Source organism: Vicia villosa, unplaced genomic scaffold, assembly GCF_029867415.1.
Source record: "Vicia villosa cultivar HV-30 ecotype Madison, WI unplaced genomic scaffold, Vvil1.0 ctg.002998F_1_1, whole genome shotgun sequence".
In the NCBI taxonomy this organism is placed as follows: domain Eukaryota; kingdom Viridiplantae; phylum Streptophyta; class Magnoliopsida; order Fabales; family Fabaceae; genus Vicia; species Vicia villosa.
The window spans coordinates 48130-72854 of record NW_026706087.1 but is presented as its reverse complement, the minus strand read 5'-3'; the positions used below and the strand labels follow the sequence as shown (position 1 = coordinate 72854).

The 24725-nt window shown below is 38.4% G+C and overlaps 1 protein-coding gene and 1 pseudogene across 1 annotated transcript; one reads left to right on the top strand and one right to left on the bottom strand.

Moving 5' to 3' along the window:
- Window positions 1-6542: 6542 nt before the first annotated feature.
- On the bottom strand, window positions 6543-7029 carry LOC131640205 (uncharacterized). The gene is made up of 2 exons (XM_058910618.1): window positions 6842-7029; window positions 6543-6786 (listed from the first exon to the last, which is right to left on the bottom strand). Exons 1-2 carry the CDS (start codon window positions 7027-7029, stop codon window positions 6543-6545), a joined length of 432 nt encoding a protein of 143 aa, XP_058766601.1.
- A 4609-nt stretch (window positions 7030-11638) lies between these two features.
- Window positions 11639-24725, top strand: part of LOC131640204 (uncharacterized) — a 35147-nt pseudogene continuing 22060 nt past the window's right edge.

The following is a 24725-nucleotide window of genomic DNA, read 5'->3' as shown; positions in this document are numbered from 1 at the left end:
AGGTTTATTCGCAGCAAAATCCACAGCAAAAATTGTGTAAAAATCCGCAGCAAATCCAGCCTAGGTTGAATGAAGAAGACGACACAAGTGGCAGCGTTTTAATGGTTGGTCAAACGTTCAAACTTCTCTCTCCACACAAGGCGCAGCTCCATTGGCTAGTCAAACTTTCCACATCCTCTCTCCACCAATAATTGGCTGCAGCGTGATCACAGGGGGGCCCACACCTGACTTTTATTTTCAATTTCCCATTTGAATTAAACTTTGTATATATTACTTGAGTTTTGTTTAATAAATGACTAAACATACAGTACTCTTGGAAAAAGAAGAAGACTTGCAACCACTACAACCTGGGTTCGAACCAGGCATACGACATATAATTTTTTCTAATGAATCACTCACAGATCCGGTGTGGCCAGACTGCGAGCGCTCACGGTACGCCTTCATATCCAGCCATCAGATCTCCACAGTACCCTGATCCAAGAGCCCAGGGAGCGTATGTCCATGATACATCTCCATAAGACATCCTCACAGAATCCAGAGCTAAGTACTTTATTATTATTTTTTTACATAATCCTTTTTTTATTTATTTATTTTCTTTTATTTTTTAGTTTGTTAGTGATTTGCTCTAAATTTTCATATTTACTAATAATGATATATTTCAACAATTATTTATTTTTAACCGAAAACTCGAGTTTTTCATAATTTTATCAATAATTGTTTTAAACACTAAAAATTAACTTTTTTTCTTTCTTTTTGCACATTTTTTTAACTAATTAATTAGGATTTAATCCAATAATTAATTAGAATCATGATAAATAGTTCTTTCTCGCACTAATCATATTTTCTTGTCCTTGTTGCTTTTTAGGTTTATCAAGACTTCGACATTGGCTCGAGTTTTTATATGTAATGGTTAATTAGGCTTTTATTTCCTTGCTCTTTAATTTTTGCATCTCCCCCACAGGGGTTTATTGTAAAGTCCCCCATCCCTAAAACTGTAATAACTTAGGGTTTTACTTTCCGCACTTTAATTTCTGCACAATATTTATTGCATGGTTAGTAATTAGGGAGTGCAACTCCTGAATTGAATTAGAATAATTTATACAAGATAAATATAATCGAATTGAATCACTTGATTGTGACACACACTCACCTTTAGGTTAATCTCTTATGCTTCCTTTCGATCAGAATAGTCAAGTCCCTTCGAGCATAGGGACTCCTTGGCCTGTTGTCTTCGATAAAATCATCATAGTCCCTCAATATAAAGATCATAGTCCCTTCGAGTTGCCTACGATAAATATGATCTCGTCCCTCGATGTTGCCTCGATAAATGATGACCGTCCCTTCGAATGTTAAGGAGTCTTTACATGTCGCCTAAAATGACTATTATATCCTTCCCCGAGACTACCTGTCCCCCTTTATGGTAGGGACTGTCTTGTGGCGAACGATAATTCTCGATGACCCTTCGATGACCCGCAAATCCAATGAAAGGACTACCTACCCTCTTTATGGTATGGATAGCCATTTCAAACAAAACTTAAAGAAAACGAAAGACAATCTTAGGGTAGGTGTTCTTAAATGCTTGCTCACACATTCAAACTTTCATATTACTTTTCATACACCTCTTTCAAAAAAAAACTTTCAAAAAGGCTACGCTTATTTACAAGCTAAAGTCCTTAACAAATATTTTTGCTATTCACACACTACACTTCAAACATTTTGAAACCAAAGTGAGCAAAGCAATTAAGAGCCAATGGATAACCATGGATACAAAGGGTGCTTACACCTTCCCTTTGTATAACCTACCCCCCGAACTCAAAATCTTTCAAAGGTCTTTCTTGTTCTTTTTGCCTTTCCTAATTGGATAAAATAAAAGTCGGTGGCGACTCTTGCTATCCGCAACATTTTCAAAAAGGCAGTTCTCCCACCGTGTTACACATAGGAACAGGTCTTTAGTCACCTTTTAGCCTACCCTGGTGAGATTCTTCTATTCTTCAAACCAAACTTTAAACAAGCTAAGAATGTCTCAATCTCAGTATTGAGTTCACCTTTTGGAATGAGAGACATGGACAACCTCTATCACCTTTATTCTCAATCTCCAATAATTTTCCTCCTTAGCAGAGTCTAGGTTACACATCTGTCTATCCTCAGTCAGAGTCAGCCTTAATCTTGGGCTTTAAACAAGAAGTCTAAAACATTTAATCAATTCCCTTGGAAAGGGATAGCCTCCAAAAACACTCCTTTTAAAATCCAAATTCCCTGGAAAGGGTTAGCTTCCACATCAATCATCATAAGTCAAAATCCCCTGGAAAGGGTCAGCCTCCAAAAATTCAACTTTCAAAAGATAAACTCTCCAGCTGAGTAAACCCCTGGAAAGGGTTAGCCTCCACATCAATCTTTCATTTTAACAAAAACCCCTGGAAAGGGTCAGCCTCCAAAATCAATCCTTCAAATCCAAATTCCTTGGAAAGGGTTAGCTTCTAAATCATCTTTCAAACCTTCAAAACTCCTCAATAGATTCTAGGTCAAATATTCAAGTCAATTCCCCAGTAGAGTCAATCTTCAAACCCGGGTCTTTCATTCATCAATCCCTGCTTAACAAAAGCATTATCCCCAGAAGGGTCAACCCTTAGTCTCTAAACAATAGAGTAATCCCCAACAGAGTAATCCCCTCTGAGTCAAAAGATCCCTTATTGGTAGATCTTTCTCCATTTAAGAGTCAGCCACAACCTTGGGCTTTGTACAAGGCAGATACTCCCCTTAGAGTCAAAAACCCTACTCATAGGTATTTCCCTATCCAGAATCAGCCACAACCTTGGGCTTTGTACAAGGCAGATAATAGAGTCTCCCCTGTGAGTCCTTCCCCATCAAGTAGCCACAACCTTGGGCTTTATACAAGGCAGATAAATAATCATTTCCATGTGTCAAAGATTCCTAACCTTCAGGATCTTTTCCCTAGAGAGTCAACCACAACCTTGGACTTCATACAAGTCACAAAATAGAGTCTCCCTAGTGAGTCCTTCCCCATCAAGTAGCCACAACATTGGGCTTTGTACAAGGCAGATAAATAATCATTTCCATGTGTCAAAGATTCCTAACCTTCAGGATCTTTTCCCTAGAGAGTCAGCCACAACCTTGGGCTTTGTACAAGGCACAAAATAGAGTCATCCATACTCAGTTTCCTCAGCAGTCAGCCACAATCTTGGGCTTCATACAAGGCAAAAATCAATGTCTTTTCTAGCTAGAGTCAGCCACAACTTTGGGCTTCATACAAGGCACAAAATAGAGTCTCCCTAGGTAGAGTCAGCCTCAATTCTGGGCTTTGTACAGAACACAAATTTCCTTCAGACAAAGTCATTCCCAGTGGAGTCATCTCCCAGAGTCAATAAAAACCTTTTAAGCCTGAAGCTTGGGCCTCATAAAAGCCAGCTAAAAATGAAATCTTTCATACAGTAGATAGACATAGCTTATCTCTATAGAGAGATATTTCTCCTTTCTCACTACATTCAAACAAACAAACATTTCAATTTTAATTTTAAACACTCCCCCATTTAGAATTTTGAAAGACATGCTCTGGCATAACCCCAGGCTTGTGTAACTTTACCTAATTTGGTTGAGAATCTTTCTTTCATTTAAGAGACATGTGACTGGTATACTTGTACATCCAAGTAAGGTCCCTCTCTTAATGAAACAAGTTCATCTTTTCTGTCACTTTAAATGTTTGTGGTGGAATAGTAGAAATACCTCTCTATAAAGATGACTTCATGTCTCTTTACTATAAACAGAGATTTAATTTCAAAGCTTCAACCTTGAGCTTCAAGCAAGGCACCAAAAACAATTAATTTCCCTAATTAGTTCCCCGAACTACAAATAGCTCTAACTTCCATTAGGGATATGTAGGCATGGGATTCACAAGGAATCTCAGCGAGCTAATCAAAAACTAAAAACAGTCGGTCTTTAAATTCAATTCAATTCTCTCTCCTAACACAAAGGAGAAACTTTCCCAATCAAACATCAACACACACACATAGACACAGAGAAAGTTTCCGTAGAGTACTACAGATATGTAGGGTGCTTAAAACCTTCCCTATGTATAACCGACCTCCCGGACTCCAGAATTTCTAGTCTAGGTGAATCTCCACACTTAGCAAACTCTTAGGGTTTATTTGAGATCTTTTTCTCCTTCCTCCTCGTAGGATAATTAAAAATTTTGTGTGCTATCGTAGGAAGAACTGAAATAAAATTCATCCCACAAGGGCGCTTTCTCCTTCCAAATTTCGCGTGAAGGGTTTAGCGTGTCGTCCTCCCAAATGAAACGGGGAGGTAAAAAAACCGACACCACAAACCTCTCTCTCAAGCAGCACATCAGGAGTTTCATCGGGGAAAACTTCAGGAAATTCACACACCACCTTCAACTCTTTTATGATGGCTTGGTTCTCAACAGACATTGACGCAACCAAAGCAAACACTTGAATATCTTCTTTCATCAACATACGCATCTGTCTAGCTGGCAACAACTCAACACCTTCTTCTTTAGGAGAAGAAAACCTCACCGACTTATCATAGCAATTGATGTGAACATGGTTATGCTCTAACCAGTTCATCCCCAAAATCACATCCAAACCTCTCAACAGCAAGCAAACAAAATCAACAAGAAAGTATCTGTCGAAAATCGACACGGGACACTTTAAACATACAAGAGAAGTAGTCACTGATCCCTTAGCCGGAGTATCGACAACTATCTCTCCATTCATAGCAGATAATACAAGACCCAATCTCTCAACACAATCAGCAGATATAAAGCAATACGTAGCACCAATATTAATAGTAGAAATCAAAGGAATGCCATTAATGAAACAAGTACCTCTAATGAGTTAATCCTCACTAGCGGTCTGAGTTCCCGACAAGGCGAACACCTTTCCACTAGCTTGCTCCTTCTTAGGCTTCTGACACTTGCTTCCAATATGTCCTTCTTCACCACAGTTGAAACACACCATCTACTTATGCTTACAAGCAGGTGTCGTATGTCCAATCTCACCACAATGATAACACCTCATGGCATCAATAGTATACACCATGCTCTTATGGCCAACCTTGCCACACTTGAAGCACGTAATACCAGTAGGTGCATCTCCCCCACTAGTCCTCTTGCCATCAGTAACTTTTTGCTTACCCTTTCCACTCGGAGCTTCATAAGGCTTACCACGGCCTTGTTGACTCTTGCCCCTCTTCTCATTAATAACCCGATAATGAGGATTGTTGTCTTCCTCATAGATTCGACAATAATCAACCAAATCAGCAAAGATACGAATCTTCTGGTAACTAATTGAAGGATAGAAAAACACTTAGAAAGGGGGGGTTTGAATAAGTGTAGCTTTAAAAACTAGACAGATAAAATAAATTGCACAGTTATTTTTATCCTGGTTCGTTGTTAACTAAACTACTCCAGTCCACCCCCGCAGAGATGATTTACCTCAACTGAGGATTTAATCCACTAATCGCACGGATTACAATGGTTTTCCACTTAGTCCGCAACTAAGTCTTCTAGAGTATCCTGATCACAACCTGATCACTCTAGGAACAACTGCTTAGACACAAGCTAAGACTTTCTTAGAGTTTCCTGACCACCACGTGATCACTCTAATTACAACTGCTTAGACACAAGCTAAGACTTCCTAGAGTATTCTGATCAACACGATCACTCTAGTTACTTACAACTTAATGTAATCAAATAAGAGTTTTACAATGCTTCTAAAAAGCTATAATCACAAACTGTGATATTTCTCTTAACGTTTAAGCTTAATCTCACTAATGTATTACAACAGCAATGTAGTGAGCTTTAATGAAGATTCTGAGCTTTGATTTGAACAGCGTTTCAGCAAGTTAATATGAGTTGTTTTGTTCCAGAATCGTTAACCTTGCTTCTCATCAGAACTTCATATATATAGGCGTTTGAGAAGATAACCGTTGAATCCATTTAATGCTTTGCGTGTTCCGTACAGCTTTGCATTTAATGTTATACGCTTTTGTCAACTACCTCGAGCCTTGTTCACGCTGTGTCTACTGACGTTGCCTTTAATAGCTTCTAACGTTCCTTTTGTCAGTCAGCGTAGCCTGCCACTTGTACTTTCTTCTGATCTGATGTTTGTGAATACAACGTTTGAATATCATCAGAGTCAAACAGCTTGGTGCAAAGCATCTTCTGATCTTCTGACCTTGAAGTGCTTCTGAGCGTGATACCATCAGAACTTCAGTGCTTCTGATCTCATGTTCTTCTGATGCTTTCATAGACCCATGTTCTGATTCTGCTTCGACCATCTTCTGATGTCTTGCCAGACCATGTTCTGATGTTGCATGCTGAACCTTCTGAGTCAAAGCTTCTGAGCGCTGATTTATGCATACTCTTTATATATTTCCTGAAAAGGAAATTGCATTGGATAAGAGTACCATATTATCTTAAGCAAAATTCATATTATTGTTATCATCAAAACTAAGATAATTGATCAGAACAAATCTTGTTCTAACACTAATTGCCTTCTTAATTTCTAGACACATTCCATTCTCAAACTTGATGCACTTGGAAAATTCACCAATGTCTCATCATAGTGTTGGTAAAAGTTAGCCAACTCACAAAACTTAGCAGCATACTCCACTACAGACTTGTTCCCTTGCCTTAGCTCAAGAAATTTAATTTCCTTCTTGCCACGGACATCTTCAGGAAAGTACTTCCTTATAAATTCCTTGCGGAACACAATCCAAGAGATCTCCTTACCACTAGCTTCCAACCTCCTACAAGTCTCTAGCCACTAGTCATCAGCCTCGACTGCTAACATGAGTCCCATACCGAACCTTCTGATCAGGAATGCAATCTATCACACGGAAGATTCTCTTAATCTTCTTTAGCCATGTCAAAGCGCCATCAGGATCATGAGTTCCCTTGAATACAGGTGGATTTTCCCTCTGAAAAGTACCCAATTTGTGAGAAGCAAAATTCTCACCAACATTTGGCTGATGTTCCAAAGCTTGGGCCATCTCAACTCTTCACTACAACACATTAACAATCAACACAAAACAACAATACAAGATTGTTAGACTATTGATCGGTCACCATTTCTAGTAAGTTTTCGCACCTTTTTCCGACAAGAATTCATGGTCTTGGTAACACTAAGTGGCATTTGCATGTGTTTTAAAGTAAGTTTTCGTATTTTCGTTTGTGTGACATTGTTGCATATTAATGCGTTATGAGTATTACAAAAAGTGTCTTTTTATGCGCTGGTTGGTGGTGTTGTTGGCCAGGTTGATGCATAGGAAAGATAGGAACTTGTGGCACGCACGAGTGGATAAAAGAAGCCGGAAAAAGCTGAGTACAGAGGTCAACACGGGCACCCGTGTGGAGCAACACGGCCCGTGTTGAAATGTGGCTGGAAGAGTGATTTTGGATCTGAAACAGATAATCCACATGGGCACCCGTGTTCACAGACACGGACCGTGTGGAAAAGTGCCCAGAAACGTGTTTTTGAATCAAGAGGCAGACGAACAACACGGGGGCCCGTGTGCAGCAACACGACCCGTGTTGATGATGCGTGCTGATTATATGTTTCTATGTTTTCTCGCTCCAATGTGATCATTAAGGGTATTTTTGGTATTTGGCTTCAACCTGAATGGAAGGTAGATTATAAAAACAACCTTAGGGCAAAGAAAAGAGCACTTTTTGGGAGATCATAAGAGAGAATTGCAGAGAAGAAAAGAGGACTGGAACGAGGTTTTGGAAGACGATAAGATTCAATGGTGGACACCATTGAAGATCCGAGTTAATCCACTTAATTGTAATGTCTAAACTTTTCCACTTGTGTTTCTTGAATATTATGAGAGGCTAAACCCCCCAATGCTACGGGGGTGTCCCTGATTCGATATGTAATAACTCTGGATTTGGTATTTCGTTGATTTAATGTTCGTATTATTCAATTCGATTGTATAATGTTTATAATGCTTTCTTTATCGTACCAATAAGGATTGTTATGTGGTTAACAATTCGTAGGACTACGATTGTTAAGGTTTGTATACAATTGAACCTTATAATTATCACCTAGGACTAGGGATATAGTAAGGTTATTTAGAAATTCTTGATAAATGAACGATTTGGTTTTCTCTTATTTCTCTAAGGACTTAGGTAATCGGATTTTAAGCCAAAAGGTTTTCACTAAGGACTTAGGAAAATCATCCTTGAGAATGAATAATTGAACCCTATGAACTTGTTAAAGAGATCTTCATCTAGAGGAGTTAGAGAGTGAATCACACATCCTACCTTAGCATTATTTTCTTATTATCAAAAGCTCAGTTTTAATTTCAGGTAATTCTTAGTATTTTAATCTCTTTCGTTAATCATTTGAAACAACACCCTTATGCTCTTTTGTTTAATTGACTTCGTGCAATAACTTGTATTTCCTACGCAATCCTCGTGATCGATACTTGGGGTAAAACCCATTATAACTACATCGGTGAAAATAGTACGCTTGCTATTTTTACGATCAAGTTTTTGGCGCCGTTGCCGGGGATTGCCAAAATATAAGTCGTTAACTAGTCAATTAAAATTTTATTTTTGCTGAATTTCTATTTGTTTATTTTTATTTTTTTTTTTATTTTTTTACTCCAAACTAATCAACTTTTAATCTTGTATGCGAGGTAAGGCCTCAGCTGAACTTCTTTTTGACGCAGAACCAGAAATATTATTGCGAGCACGACTTCGAGAAGTTAAACGGAAAAGACTGGCTTCAAAAGAAGAATCACCTACAGTTTCAGAATCGGAAGACGAAGAAAGACTATCTATTCCATCCGAATAGTCAGAATCTGAGCCTGAAACTATGGCAGCTGACCCACCTCCTCCAGAGAGGCTTTTAGGAGATTATGGAAGGGTTAATGCACCGCTTGGAAGAATGACCATCGTAAATCAACCGGTCAACGTGGCACACTTCCAACTACATCCTTCAACTATCCGACAGTTAGAGAGCAAGCCGTTTGCGGGAAGAATCAATGAAGATGCAAATAAGCATCTACAGAGATTCCTCACCACAACAACATCATTAAAGATAGAAGGCCATTCTGAAGAAGCCAAGAGACTCGTGATGTTCCCATTCACTTTATCCGAAGACACGGAAGAGTGGTTTTACTCACTTCCAGCTGGAAGCATCACAACATGGCAACATATGGAAACAACTTTCCTTAATGAGTACTTCCCTACATCAGTCTTTATTCGAAAAAGATATGATATTGTGAATTTCAAGCAGAAAGAAGGGGAATCGCTGGGAGATGCATATAAAAGATTCAAGAGGTGTTTGGTGGCTTGTCCCACTCATAACATGGACCCAACCGAGCAAATGCAGACTTTTGTTAATGGTCTCTGAGTTAAGACAAAACAACTTATCGATACTGCTGCCGGTGGCTCAACTAATTTTTCAACAGCCACTGGTATCAAGAGAATCATAGAAGCTATTGCCGCTGTTAGGAGTGAATAAATGGTATTTTCATGTGTTACATTAACTACCTTTTGAGCTAAAAGTGAATATATCATGTGATTTTTAAGGGTTTTATAGTTAGAATTGAACTTTCGAAGTTCGATGTTAATTGTAGAATGACTTGCGTCACTTTGGGTGTTATTTGTGCAGATATTGAAGTTAAGAAGCAAAGACGAAGGAACACGCAAGCATAGAAGCTCTGAAGAAGAGGAATCACAAAGAATTGGGCTAAAGCAAGTGGCGAGCCGCGCCAATCATAGGCGAGACGCGTGGAAACCCTTTGTCTTGGGTCCGCGCCGCGCCAGCCCGTGTCGCGCCGCGGTGATTGCGTTATAAAGAAAAAGGATATAAATACAAGCCCTAATCCTCATAAATCAGAACTTTTGGAAGAGAGACTTTTGTAAGCAAAATTCAGAGAGCAATCCTAATCGAGAACAGCAAACAACATCCGACGGAGAATTCAACATCAATTGAAGACATTCCCTTGATGAAGATGAATCCATCCATGAAACCTTGTTTGTTCTTCATGTCTATGGAGAGCTAAATCCTTGTTGTTGAGTTTAAGGTAGTAGTTAACTTATGAATATAAAATACCGTTGATTAATTCTTATGAACAATTGTTTGAATTTATTATCAATAAGAAACCTTGTTTTTATCTTAAATCATTGTGGAGTCTTTGATCGAAAGAAAGGATTCTAACTTTTGCCCTAGGTTACTATATTGATTCAATCCTAATTTGCAGAGATGGAATTATGATTGGGTTTTCATAATTATCGTTCTTCATTACTATTATCGATATTGATATTTGGAGAGATCGAATCTCATACCGGTAAAAGTTTATCTAATTTGATTTGCAGACATGGAATCATATTTGAGGATAAGTGAAGATAATATTTCAAATGATTGTTCGAATAAGGATTAATTAGTAAATTGTATAGGAATAGGTTGATGAACCCTAGAACTCAACATATTCGTTTACCATTGTTAATCATCTTTAAGCTTTTTATCAGTCAATTATTATTCTGTTAGATGCAATTTGAGAATAAACAAACAAACTCAACTATTTTTCTCACTCAAAATAACCAACTATAGAACGACAGTAATATTAAACCAATCCCTGTGGATACGATATATACCGAAAATATTTACCCAAAAATACTTTCAACAAATTGGCGCCGTTGCCGGGGATTGGTGTCAATATTGCACGCATTGCAATAGTTTTATTTTGAGTTTTTGTTACTATTTTATTGATTTAGTTGTTTCACTCGTTTGTTAGTTTTTGCAGAAATTCGTGTATGCGCAGTAAAGTCCCCAGTGATCAACTTCTTTTTGATCCCGAGATCAAAAGGACCGCTAGGAGGTTAAACAGCAAAACACGAAGAAGAGCAAACATAGCAAGAGCAAGAGACAACGCAACCGCGACATCGTCACAACAACTTGAAACAATTGACGAGTCGCAAGAAGGATTTTTCTTTCACGAACAATTTGTTGAAGAAGAACAGGAAGTTATTATACAACCAACTGTTGTCAACATGGCTGCTACTGGTCCATGTGCAAATAGTCCAAGACTCAACCCGCAGTTCGCTAGAACTGCCGCCAACGGGCGACCGACAGAATTGAAGACCGGTATCATACAATTGATTTGTGTAAGTCCTTTCGCCGAATTGAACCACGAAGATCCGTACACGCATCTTACTCGGTTCTATGAGTTAGCGGGTACAACTGGTGTAGCTCAAGCTGATGAAGAGACACTATTCAAGAGGTTGTTCCCACATTTTTTGTTATCTAAGGCAAAGGATTGGTACTTGGATCAACCCGAAACAGTGATGACTGACTGGAATACCTTAGAAGAAAATTTTTTGGAAAGGTTTTACTCTCAAAACCGATTCTTTGAAGCAAAAACAGCAATAGCAGTATTCTCTCAAGGCAGTAATGAATCATTGAATGAAGCATGGGAAAGGTATAAAGCTATGTTGAGAAAGTGCAAAGGACACGGTTTTGCAAAAGTTGATCAAATCCACATGTTCCTTAACGGTCTCACAGCTACAAACAAGACACTCTTGGATGCCACAGCTGGTGGGTCACTTATGTCCAAGACACCTGCTGTAGCTACTCAGATAATAGAGCGAATGGTTCTGAATGATCGGCAGGGGAATCATGATCGAACTATCAGAGATAAGAAAGCCGGAATTTTGGAATTGAATAACAGTGATGCTCTGCTGGCCCAAAATAAGTTACTAACATCGCAAGTGGAACTTTTGACACAACAAATGTCTAAATTACCACAACAACTCAAGGAGTTGAATGGTGTATCTTATTCTTATCAAGTTGCGAAGTGTGAGTTATGCAAGGGAGAGCATCAGACAGGATTTTGCCCGCCTGTGTTGGAAGAAGAAGTGAATTACATGAACAACAATCAAGGGCAAAGGCAGAATCAATATTAGAATCCTCCGTATCAACAGGGTTATCCACCAAGAAATAACAATCAAGGTTATCAACAAAGGCCACATAATCAAGGATATCAACAACAAGCCTTTCAACAATACACTCAACCGTCGCCACAACAACAAGGAGGATAGTCTAAGTTGGAAGAGACCATGAATCAGTTCATACAAATGTCAATGACAAATCACAAGAATCAAGAGGCAGCTATAAAGAATTTGGAAACTCAAGTGGGCCAACTGGCTAAACAAATTGCAGCTAATCAATCAAATGCAACTTTCTCAGCCAACACTCAAGAGAATCCAAAAGAGCATTGCAAAGCGGTTGTGACAAGGACTGGGCAAAAAGGAAGTAATAATGAAGTTGAAAGGAATGTAGTTGAAGATGATACGAAAGAGGAAGCTGAAAAACATGATGGAGAAGATGAAGAATATGAAATTATTGATACTAATGCTGAAGAAGAGAATGTGAATAAAGAAGTTAAATAGAAAGAAAAGCTGAAAAGAAAAAGCAGTAGAGAAAAGATGGCAAGCAACGTGATACCAAGTCATCATTTGCCATATCCCCATGCTCCATCAAAGAAGGACCACGCCAGGCAATATGCAAGGTTTATGGAAATTTTTAAACAGCTACAAATTAATAGTCCATTCTCCGAAGCAATTGCTCAAATGCCAAAATATGCAAAATTCATGAAAGATATCTTGACAAAGAAGAAAAGAACGGAAGAAGAAGAAGTTGTTCTACTTTATGCACAATGTAGTGCCATAATATCACGCCTTCCTCAAAAGGCGGGAGATCCCAGAAGAGTCACATTGTCAGTTACAATTGGCAATCAAAATATCGAGAATGGACTGATCGATTTAGGATCAAGTATCAATCTAATTCCTCTATCAATAGTGAAGCGGTTGGGAAATATTGAGATGAAGTCAACAAGAATGACCTTACAATTAGCAGATAAATCAACCACTCTCCCTTACGGCGTTGCACAAGACATGTTAGTGAAAGTTGACAAATTTTTGTTTCCGGTAGATTTTGTTATGATTGAGATGGAAGAAGACAAGGAGTCACTTATCATTCTTGGAAGACCATTCATGAAAACAGCCCGAATGATGATCGATATTGATGATGGTATAATGAAGTTAAGAGTTCAAGATGAAGAGGTATGCTTTAATCTCTTTGATGCCATGAAGCAACCAAAAGACAAGAATGACTGTTTTCGCATGAATGTTACTGAAGAGAGTGTAGTGGAAGTGGCAAACCAAATTCATCTATCTAGTCCTTTAGAGAGATCTCTTGTTGAATCTTTCAATGTACTTACTCAAGAAGAAGAAAAAGAAATTGAGTTGTTTTTAAAGGAATTAGAGAAAGACGGCAACACGGTCACAAAGGAGGACAAAGTAGAAGATTTGGAGTTAAAAAAGGAGTTAAAGAGTCAAAGCTAGAATTAAAGCTACTCCCACCTTATTTGAAGTATGTCTTTCTAGATGAAGAAGGAAATAAACCTGTCATTATCAGTTCTAAGTTGACTCCAAACAAAGAGGCACGACTCATTCAAATTCTCCAAAAGAATAAAGCTGCAATTGGATGGGTATTGGCGGATCTGAAAGGTATAAGTCCTGCCTATTGCATGCACAAGATCATGTTAGAGGAAGAATTCAAACCGGTAGCTCAACCGCAAAGAAGACTAAATCCAACAATGAAAGAGGTAGTAAGGAAAGAGGTGATCAAACTTCTAGAAGCAGGTATGATTTACCCAATTTCTGATAGTGCATGGGTGAGTCCAGTACATGTTGTGCCAAAGAAGGGAGGCATGACGGTATTCCGCAATGACAAGAATGAATTCATACCAACAAGAACCGTAACCGGGTGGAGAATGTGCATCGATCATCGTAGACTCAATAAAGCTACGAGAAAAGATCACTTCCCCCTACCGTTCATGGATCAAATGCTTGAGAGGTTATCGGGACAGAATTACTATTGCTTCTTAGATGGGTATTCTGGGTACAATCAGATTGTGGTAAACCCAGAAGATCATGAAAAGACAGCTTTTACATGTCCATTTGGAATTTTCGCGTATAGACGGATGCCATTTGGATTATGTAATGCTCCAGCTACTTTCCAACGGTGTATGCAAGCCATATTCTTAGACCTCATTGAAAAAAGTATTGAAGTATTCATGGATAACTTCTTAGTATTTGGAAAAACTTTTGATATGTGCTTGAATAATTTGGATGTGGCACTTGGAAGATGTATTGAAACCAATTTGATATTAAATTGGGAGAAATGCCATTTCATGGTGACTGAAGGAATTGTACTCGGACACAAAGTATCTTCTAGAGGACTTCAAGTGGACCAAGCCAAGGTGGAGGTAATTTCAAAACTCCCACCTCCAATAAATGTCAAAGGAGTAAGAAGCTTTTTAGGGCATGCAGGATTCTATAGAAGATTTGTGAAAGATTTTTCAAAGATTGCCAAGCCTTTGAGTAATTTACTCAACCAAGGTACATGTTTTAATTTTGATGAATCTTGTGTACAAGCTTTCAATGACTTAAAAGAACGGCTAGCCACTACACCTGTAATCGTAGCACCCGATTGGAAAAACCATTTTGAACTTATGTGTGATGCTAGCGATTATGTCATAGGTGCGGTATTAGGCCAACGAAAAGGAAAGATATTTCATGTCATACACTATGCAAGTAAGGTGCTAAATGATGCTCAAGTCAATTATGCCACCACAGAAAAGGAATTATTAGCTATAGTGTATGCCCTTGAAAAATTTAGATCTTATCTCATTGGGTCAAAAGTGGTAATTTACACAGACCATGCAGCCATTAAATATCTGCTTACTAAATCGGATTTGAAGCAAAGGCTCATTCGATGGGTTCTTCTTCTGCAAGAATTTGATATAGAAATCCGGGATAAAAAAGGTTCAGAAAATGTGGTAGCAGATCATTTATCCCATTTGGTCAATGTAAATGTTACCAACCAAGAAGCTGAAATAAATGATGAGTTCCCGGATGAACAACTTTTTCAACTCCAAATAAGACCTTGGCTCGCCGATCTTGCTAATTATAAAGCAACCGGTATCATACCAGAAGACTTTGATTGGAACAAGAAGAAAAAGTTGTTAGCCAATGCAAAATACTATGTATGGGACGACCCATATTTGTTCAAGATAGGTAAGGATGGCATTTTAAGAAGATGTGTTACTGAAGAAGAAGCCCAACAAATTTTGTGGCACTGTCATAATTCACCTAGTGGTGGGCATTTCAACGGATGGAGGACGGCAACAAAAGTTCTCCAATCCGGATTTTTATGGCCTACTATTTTCAAAGACGCCCACCATCATGCAAAGAATTGTGACAAATGTCAAAGATTTGGAGGGATAAGTAAACGTGATGAGATGCCGCTTCAAACCATTATTGAAGTAGAAGTTTTTGATTGTTGGGGCATAGATTTCATGGGGCCCTTTCTTCCATCTTTTGCTAATGAATATATTCTAGTTGCAGTGGATTATGTCTCCAAGTGGGTAGAAGCCATCGCCACACCAAAAGCGGATGCCAAAACTGTGCTAAAATTTTTAAACCGAAACATATTCACACGTTTTGGAATGCCTAGAGTGATTATAAGCGATGGTGGATCTCACTTTGTTAACGAGCAGGTAGCTAAAGTGCTGGACAAGTATCATATCAACCATAAGATAGCGTCACCCTATCATCCCCAAATCAACGGGCAAGCAGAGATCTCAAACAGAGCAATCAAGAATATTCTAGAGAAGACTGTGTCAGAATCCCGAAAAGACTGGTCGGTAAGAATTGATGATGCCTTGTAGGCCTATAGGACAGCATACAAAGCACCGACTGGTGCATCTCCGTTTCAAATGGTTTATGGTAAAGCATGTCACCTCGCGGTAGAGGTGGAACACAAAGCATTATGGGCCTTACGATTCTTCAATAGAGATGATAGTTTGGCTTATAAGAAAAGGAATAATCAAATCCATGAGCTTGAGGAATTCAGGTACCTAGCATATGAGTCTAATAAGATGTACAAAGAAAATATGAAAAGGTATCACGACAAGAGAATCAAGAAGAAAGAGTTCAAAGTGGGAGACCTTGTTCTACTATTCAACTCTAGACTCAAGCTTTTCCCATGAAAACTAAAGTCTAAATGGTCAGGACCGTTCGTAATCAAGGAAGTCAAACCATATGGTGCCATTACTATTGAGGATAGTAAGACTAAAGAAAGTTGGACCGTTAATGGAGAACGATTAAAGAACTACCTTGGGGGAGAATTTGATCGAGAAGTGTGCACAATCTCACTTTTGAGCACATAAGAGAAAGATCTCAACCGTCGAGCCATGCGACGTTAAACGAAGCGCTTGTTGGGAGGCAACCCAACGGAGTAAGTTCTTTTGTTTTTCTTTTATTATTTCTATGTATCATCATATCTTTGCAAATAAGTTTTAATTCACGAGGCCAAACAGAGAGTTTGGCGTGCCGCGAGTGTAAATGTGCGCGCCGCGAAGCCAAACAGAGAGTTTGGCGTGCCGCGGGTGTAACTAGGCGAGCCGCGGCAGTGTGAAATTCAGGATTAGTGAATCTCCTGCACCTAAGGCGAGAAGTCTCCCGAGCCGGAAAAGCTAAGGCACATATTGTGGTTGGCTTGAATCCAACCTTTGTCCAGTAAGGGGGGTGCAGGTGTTGAAACCAATAACCCAGCACAAGAGAAAGCGGATGAGATTGATTCTATGTTTTCTAACAGATATGATGATATTGTTTGCTTATGGTTGATCTTGCTTTTTGCAAATTGTTTTATTTTATTTTAATTATGCTGTTCCCAATTTAGAGTGAGTAGTCCTGAAAACGCAAAGAAAATCTCAAGAAAAGTACCAACATTGGAGCAACATGTAGGAAAGTGGCAGTGAGTGAATATTCAAAAAAAAAATTTCCAGTTTTCACTTTCTTTTTCAATAAGTAACAGGTCAGGTATGAATCTTCAAACTCAAACTCCTAGTGTATGCATGAAACATAGATTGTTAGAAAATACTTGGCAGAAGTTCTTTATGGTACACTATTTTTGTTGGATCAGCTTAGCCTTAACCATTGTGAGGAAAGCTTTCCATTGTTTACTATATGCAGGAGACCATCGATTATTTTGACTTGTTTGTATCATGCTAAACCATCTGTCTCATCGTTTGTGGAAATCTGTGAAAGTGATTTAGGCACTTATTTGGATCTGAGAGTTTCTTTAAGCCTATTCCAACGTAAAACTTATTTTTTCTGTGAGAGTGTGATCCTTTGCTAACCATTCTTTGAGCCTGAGGTCAAGATAAGCATCATAATATGCACCGAGGAAAATACCTGGTGAGTTTTGATCTCAATAAAAAGTTTTATTTCGAACCCTCAACCATAAAATTTGGTGATGTGTTTTCTCTTTAACCTTTCTTAGAAAGTAGGGGAGCTTTCACATAATCTAAGTACAGGTTGATCTCCAAGTTGGGGAGAATCACAATCCAAAGAAAAGTAAGTACAAGTGGTAATCGGTGAAGGATAAAAGAAATTCGTAGCTCGGAAAAAAATATATAAAAAAAAGAAGAACAACGTTTGAATCTAACAGTTGTTGAAAAAAAAGAGAGAAAAAGAAAAACCGAGCTACGAATGAGAAAAGATGACCAGGTGAGAAAGCGAAAGTTATAGAGAAGGAGGAATGAGTTATGATTCGGATGCTTCCCTAGATTAGGAACAACCCTTTATTATCTTCTTTTCTTTGAATCTAAACCACATTACAACCCTGGAAAGACCTTCTGATTCTCAGATTCCACAGGACTTGATGCTAACAATATGGTGAACGTATGATATGGATTTTTGTTGATTTAATTGTTTGGATGGGTGTTTAACCCCTCTATTATTCATCATACTTTTTGATGAGAGTGATTAGTGTTGATTCAATTGCAATTGTGTAGTGTTTTGAACTTCTGGAGGTAATTTTCTTTCAAAATATGTTTCATGTATATGTTCTAAGTTTGCAGGGAGATGAGGAGTATCTGATTTGGCTGCTGAATTGAGCCACTTGAAAAACCTTTCTGAAAAACGTGTGGCATGATTGTTGGTATGATTTTGTTGTTTTGTTGCGGTAAGTAATTTTGTTTAGGGACAAACAAAACTCTAAGTTGGGGAGAGTTTGTTAGGAGTGAATAAATGGTATTTTCATGTGTTACATTAACTACCTTTTGAGCTAAAAGTGAATATATCTTGTGATTTTTAAGGGTTTTATAGTTAGAATTGAACTTTCGAGGTTCGATGTTAATTGTAGAACGACTTGCGTCACTTTGGGTGTTATTTGTGCAGATATTGAAGTTAAGAAGCAAAGACGAAGGAACACGCAAGCGTAGAAGCTCTGAAGAAGAGGAATCACAAAGAATTGGGCTAAAGCAAGTGGCGAGTCGCGCCAATCATAGGCGAGACGCGCGAAACCCTTCTGTCTTGGGTTTGCGCCGCGCCAGCCCGTGTCGCGCCGCGGTGATTGCTTTATAAAGAAAAAGGCTATAAATACAAGCCCTAATCCTCATAAACCAAAACTTTTGGAAGAGAGACTTTTGTGAGCGAAATTCAGAGAGCAATCCTAATCCAGAACAGCAAACAACATCCGACGGAGAATTCAACATCAATTGAAGACATTCCCTTGATGAAGATGAATCCATCCATGAAACCTTGTTTGTTCTTCATGTCTATGGAGAGCTAAATCCTTGTTGTTGAGTTTAAGGTAGTAGTTAACTTATGAATATACAATACCGTTGATTAATTCTTATGAACAATTGTTTGAATTTATTATCAATAAGAAACCTTGTTTTTATCTTAAATCATTGTGGAGTCTTTGATCGAAAGAAAGGATTCTAACTTTTGCCCTAGGTTACTATATTGATTCAATCCCAATTTGCAGAGATGGAATTGGGATGGGGTTTTCATAATTATCGTTCTTCATTACTATTATCGATATTGATATTTGGAGAGATCGAATCTCATACCGGTAAAAGTTTATCTAATTTGATTTGCAGACATGGAATCATATTTGAGGATAAGTGAAGATAATCTTTCAAATGATTGTTCGAATAAGGATTAATTAATAAATTGTATAGGTATAGGTTGATGAACCCTAGAACTCAACATATTCGTTTACCATTGTTAATCATCTTTAAGCTTTTTATCAGTCAATTATTATTCTGTTAGATGCAATTTGAGAATAAACAAACAAACTCAACTATTTTTCTCACTCAAAATAACCAACTATAGAACGGCAATAATATTAAACCAATCCCTGTGGATACGATATATACCGAAAATATTTACCCAAAATGACTTTCAACAGTCGCTAATGAGCACATTGAGTTATATGACCGTGCAATGAGCCAACCGGAAGGTAAAATTGATTTGAAGCTTGCTGATCAGGTAGTTAAAATGGAAGAACAAATTGCGGCTGAAGTAGAAAGAAGATTGAAAAAGATGAATATTGGTGAACAGAAAGTAGCACAAGTTGAGCCAGTCACCTCAGTTGTTTGTGAAATATGTAGTGGACCACATTTTGCTATGCATTGTGTGGCAACGCAAGAACAGGTGGAACAGATTCATATGTTGAGGCAAAATAATCCATATGCCAATACATATAATCCAGGATGGAAAAATCATCCTAACTTTGCATGGAAGGACCAACAAGGAAACTTTCAAAAGCAAGGATCAACCCAATTTCATGTTCCAGCTCAGTCACAACAATACAGACCTCCACAACAACAACCTCCATATCAGCAACAATTCCAACACCATCCACAACAGTTCCAAACTCAAGGTCAACAATAATTCCAACAACAGGTACCGAAGAAAGCAGATTGGGAGATCGCTATTGAAAAAATGGCAGCTCAAAATTCTCAATTCCAAGAAGAAACAAGGAGCAATCTGAGGAACACAGGAGCTTCAATCAAAAATCTGGAAATTCAAATGAGTCAGATTGCACAACAAGTAACCAACACTCAACCACAGGGTGCTCTACCAAGTGCTACGGTTAGTAATCCCAGAGACAATAATCATGTGAACGTTGTAACAACAAGGAGCAATAAATCGAAAGAAACACATGAGAAGAACTCTGATGAAGAAGATATGTTGATTGAAGTGGATGTGGAGATTAAAGAAAATGAGGTTGTAAGGAAAGAGGTCACAGGTGAAGAAGGTGTAGTCAAAGAAAAAGTTGTTACACCTAAACCAGCGGTTAAACTTCCTTTCCCTACAAGGAATAAGAAGAAAGAACAACATGAGAAAAACTTCGAGAAGTTCTTAGAGATGTTCAAGAAACTTGAGCTAAATATTCCATTCTTAGAGGCACTTGAGCAAATGCCTACCTATGCGAAGTTCATGAAAGATATCATCTCAAAGAAGCCAACAATCGACAGTGACCCGATTATTCTAACTGAAACTTGTAGTGCTATTTTGCAGGGAATGAAGATTCCGGTTAAAAAGAGAGATCGAGGTTCGGTAACGATTCCATGCACAATTGGTGATAGGTCTTTCAAGAAAGCTCTGATCGATTTAGGAGCAAGTGTGAGTCTTATGCCATTATCCATTTACAAAAGATTGGGAATAGGTAAAGTACAGGATACAAGAATGACACTTCAGTTTGCTGACCAATCGGTTAAAAGACCCTACGGAGTGGTAGAAGACGTGTTGGTGAAAATCGACAAGTTCGTATTTCTGGTAGATTTTGTTATTCTAGAGATGCCCGAAGATGAGGAGATACCAATCATTTTGGGGAGACCATTTTTAGAGACCGGGAGATGCTTGATCGACATAGAGGAAGGTACAATGACCTTGAAAGTTTATGATGAAGAATTGAAGATTGATGTGCGAAACACTATGAAGTACAAGGATGATGTTGCCACGAGTCAACACATTGAGGTAATTGAACAAATTTGTGATGAAGAAAATTCTTTGACAACACAGAAGTTACCCTTGGAGAGAGTTTTGAGTCTATCAATCTTCGAAGAGGAGGAGGTAATTGATGAAAAAGACAGTGAAGTTTTAGCCATGATGGAAAAATCATTTGTCAAAAATTCTCGCCACAACCGATGGGAGGAGCTAAGGCAACCGTTAGTGGAGGGAAGTAAAGATGAACCAAGGAAGGGGGCTGAACTAAAGCAATTATCGGAGAACCTCAAATACGTCTTTTTAGACACTAAAAGTAAGTGCCCGGCTATCATAAGTTCTCAACTTGAATTCCTTCAAGAAGATAAGCTTGTCAAAGTTCTTAAAAAGCATAAAAGTGCTCTTGGATGGTCAATTGAAGACTTGAAAGTAATAAGTCCAACACTTTGCATGCACAAAATCCTAATGGAAGATGATCACAAACCGGTTGTCCAACCTCAACGACGACTCAATCCAGCGATGAAGGAGGTGGTTAGAAAGGAGGTGGCGCACGCTCGCGAAAAATGAACAGAGTCGCCACCAATATATTTATCCCATAAGGGAAAGGGATATCAGATAACCTAACAAAGGAAGGAACAGGGTCTTGCGACCAAAGAATCTAGGTACGGGAGTCGGTTACGCGAGGGGAAGGTATTAGCACCCCTCACGCCCATCGTACTCGATGGTATCCACCTATGTTTGTTTCTATCTAAAGGATGTGTAACTATGTCTATGTCTAAATGCGAATGCATGCAGAATGTAGGGAAAATAAAGAATTGTACTCGCACGGGCCCTACCCCGCTGCCTACGTATCCTTTTCAGGAATCAGAGTTACCGTAGCTCGGCTCACGATTTTCTGTTTGTTTTTGTGTTTTTTAATTGGGCGGAGTCAACGTTCGCGCTTTTGCATAAGGGATCGACCTAGGATGCGTACAAGCGGAAATGACATTGCCCTTAGGTGCCAACGAGGCAAGAGGAAAAGAAATGATTGGTTTGTGTCTTTTAGGATAGATGAGTGATGAACAGTTCCCAATACCGGGCCACTCACCACTTTCTCTACTTTGCTTTAGTCTGAACCATTGTTAGGTGTTTTAAGGTGTTTTTGGTTGTGTATTTTTTAAGGGAATTTACTTTGCGATCCAAATCACATAACAATGTATAATGATCGAGAAGCAGATTAGGGAATGAATCCCACTCACTTCCATCCCATTATGTAATGTTTGAGAAACAGATTAGAGAATGAATCTCACTCATTTCTCTCCCATTAATTAATGTTTGAGAAACAGATTAGGGAATGAATCCCACTCGTTTCTCTCCCATTAAGTAGTGACTGAGAAACAGATTAGGGAATGAATCCCACTCGTTTCTATGCCACTAAGTGATTGAGAAACAGATTAGGGAATGAATCCCATTCATTTCTCTATCACTTTCTTAATGCGATTCGCATCTTCCTTTTATTAATGTTTTAAAGAGGTCGAACAGAAAAAGAATGAAAGAAGGGAACTAATCCTATGTTATAATCTATGTGGTTCTAATTCCTATCTATGTACAAGAGGAAACTAAAATGGTACAAACGAAATAGGCCTAAAATAAGGCGAAAGATACAAGCGATAAAATCATACAAGAGTCATACAAAAATAACATGGAACTAGCACAAAAAACAATTCAAGCATTAATGCGAAATTAAACTAAGACTACTATTTTTATGAGTTTCTTAATGAAGAAAACTAAATGTCAAAATTAACCTAAAAAGTCTACTATTTCATGAGCTTTTTTTATTGGTTTTGTTGTCTTTTAATATCTAAAAACCTAAAAAAAAAATCTAAAAAAGGAGATCAAAATCTAATATTTTTTGTATGGAGTCAGGGGGTTGAAAATTGAATACAAGGGTGTAGGCAAGCAAAACGCAGGCCCAAGGGATTAAGGCCCAAAATTGTTTTTGTTGTAGTTTTAGTGTGAACAGATGGGGGTGTATGGGCTTAGTGGGGGTGATGCAACCGTAAATCGTGGCCCAATTCAGAATTTGTTCAAATTAATTATATCATATAATCTGCATTAACGTTTCAATTATCACCCAATTAATTGCAATTAATCCTCATAATCTCACGTCAATCTACACTAATTCAGACTTTATGCTTAGAACCTTATGTCAATTAATACATTAATTTAAAAAAAAAAAATCAGAATGGGATTTTAGGGTTACCAACTTGTGACGCATCAGCTTTGAACTCCTCTCACAATGTAATAGCGGCCGCAGACAGCTTCTCCGGTTCGCCTCTCCCTTCTCCGATGAAGAACGAATCTCTGGCCACCGTTACCGCAATCAGATACCACGTCACCTCGTCGCCTTGTTATTCTTCTCCGATTCACTCTCATCTCTCAGCCTCTCGTCTTATCCCTCGTATTGGTTCTCAAACTCACATTCCGGCGATTCTTCGCAATTGACGAGAACGAAGGGAGATTCGAATGACACTCCAAGATTCCGGTAAGTTGGATGCGGTTTCCGTCCTTCGATTCGTACTCTTCCTCTTCGAGACTCCTTCGCATTCTTCTGAAATTTGAGCGTCGAGATGATGTCGTCGGTTGCGTGATGGAGGTTCGATGATGTGAAGTTGATGATTTTTCAGTTGAAGCTTGATGCGTGGATATGTGATGATGGAGTCGTGACCTGATGGTTACTTCGATGAAGGAGATCGTGACGGTGACGCGTTGAAGAATGATGAATACACGGTGGTGATATTGAAGGTGTTCTTTCTGTTACAACCGAAAATTTCTCCTTCTCCGATAATTCTGTTTCGTCTTCTTTTCAGGATTGAAGAATGGAAAATAGAAGGTGATTATTGGTGATGATTTTCTGGAGTATTGAAGATTATCGGAGCAGTGAATTGATTCTTGAATTGGGAGAGAAAGATTGAAGATGATGAAGATTGGAGAAGGATTGTGGATGAGGTGGAAATGGCGTGGGTGTTATGAAGATGAATGAAGGAGATTGTGAAAGTGATGATGATAAGAATGGTGGAAAGCTGAAGTGGTGAAGCCCCCACTCTGAAGCGTGATGGTTCTGATTTTATAGAGGAGATTCCAGGTTAGTTCCAGTTCTCTTATTTTCTGTTGGTTTTCTGTTCTAGAATCAGTTAGTGATGGCTGGGGAGTCATAACCGATTCGGTTAGATGTTTATTTAAGTCTGTTAGATTCTGTTACAGGTGGTTAGAACTGAGTTAACTAATAGGCTAACCACAAACTGTATTTTTCTGTTATGTTCTGTTGCCTGTGAAACTGAATGGTGGTTATGTGTGAACTGTTTTTGGCTCTTTTTATATATGGCTGCTGCAGGGAGGGTTTTATGGGCTGGCTGCATAAGTATATGTGGGGTTGATTTAGAAGTTGGTTGAACACAATTATGCAGGATTGGTTAATTAGGAGGAAATTAGGAAATCTGTTAGTAGAATTTAGAATTGCTAGTAATTGTAAAAAGGTTCACTGAATGTGCATGGATTTAATTGGATGTGAAATGGTTTTTTGAATGTGAATCAGGTTTGGGATTTTGCTGTGGACTTTATTTCTGACTTGGTTTTTTTTCTTTGTCTGTAGGTATGTTTTGGTATTGGTTCATACAAGTTTGGCTTAAGGTGTAATGGTGGTTCAAGATGCAGGGCTACTGGTTTTCTTGGAATTATTTTGTAATATATGACTTGAATTTGAATTTGATATGGAATTATAGATGTTGTACGGAACCATGATGGATTTTTTTTCGGTGTATTTGAATTTTTGTAATTTGGGCTTTTGTAATGGATAGTTGTATTTGGACTTGGAATGTATGAGCATTGC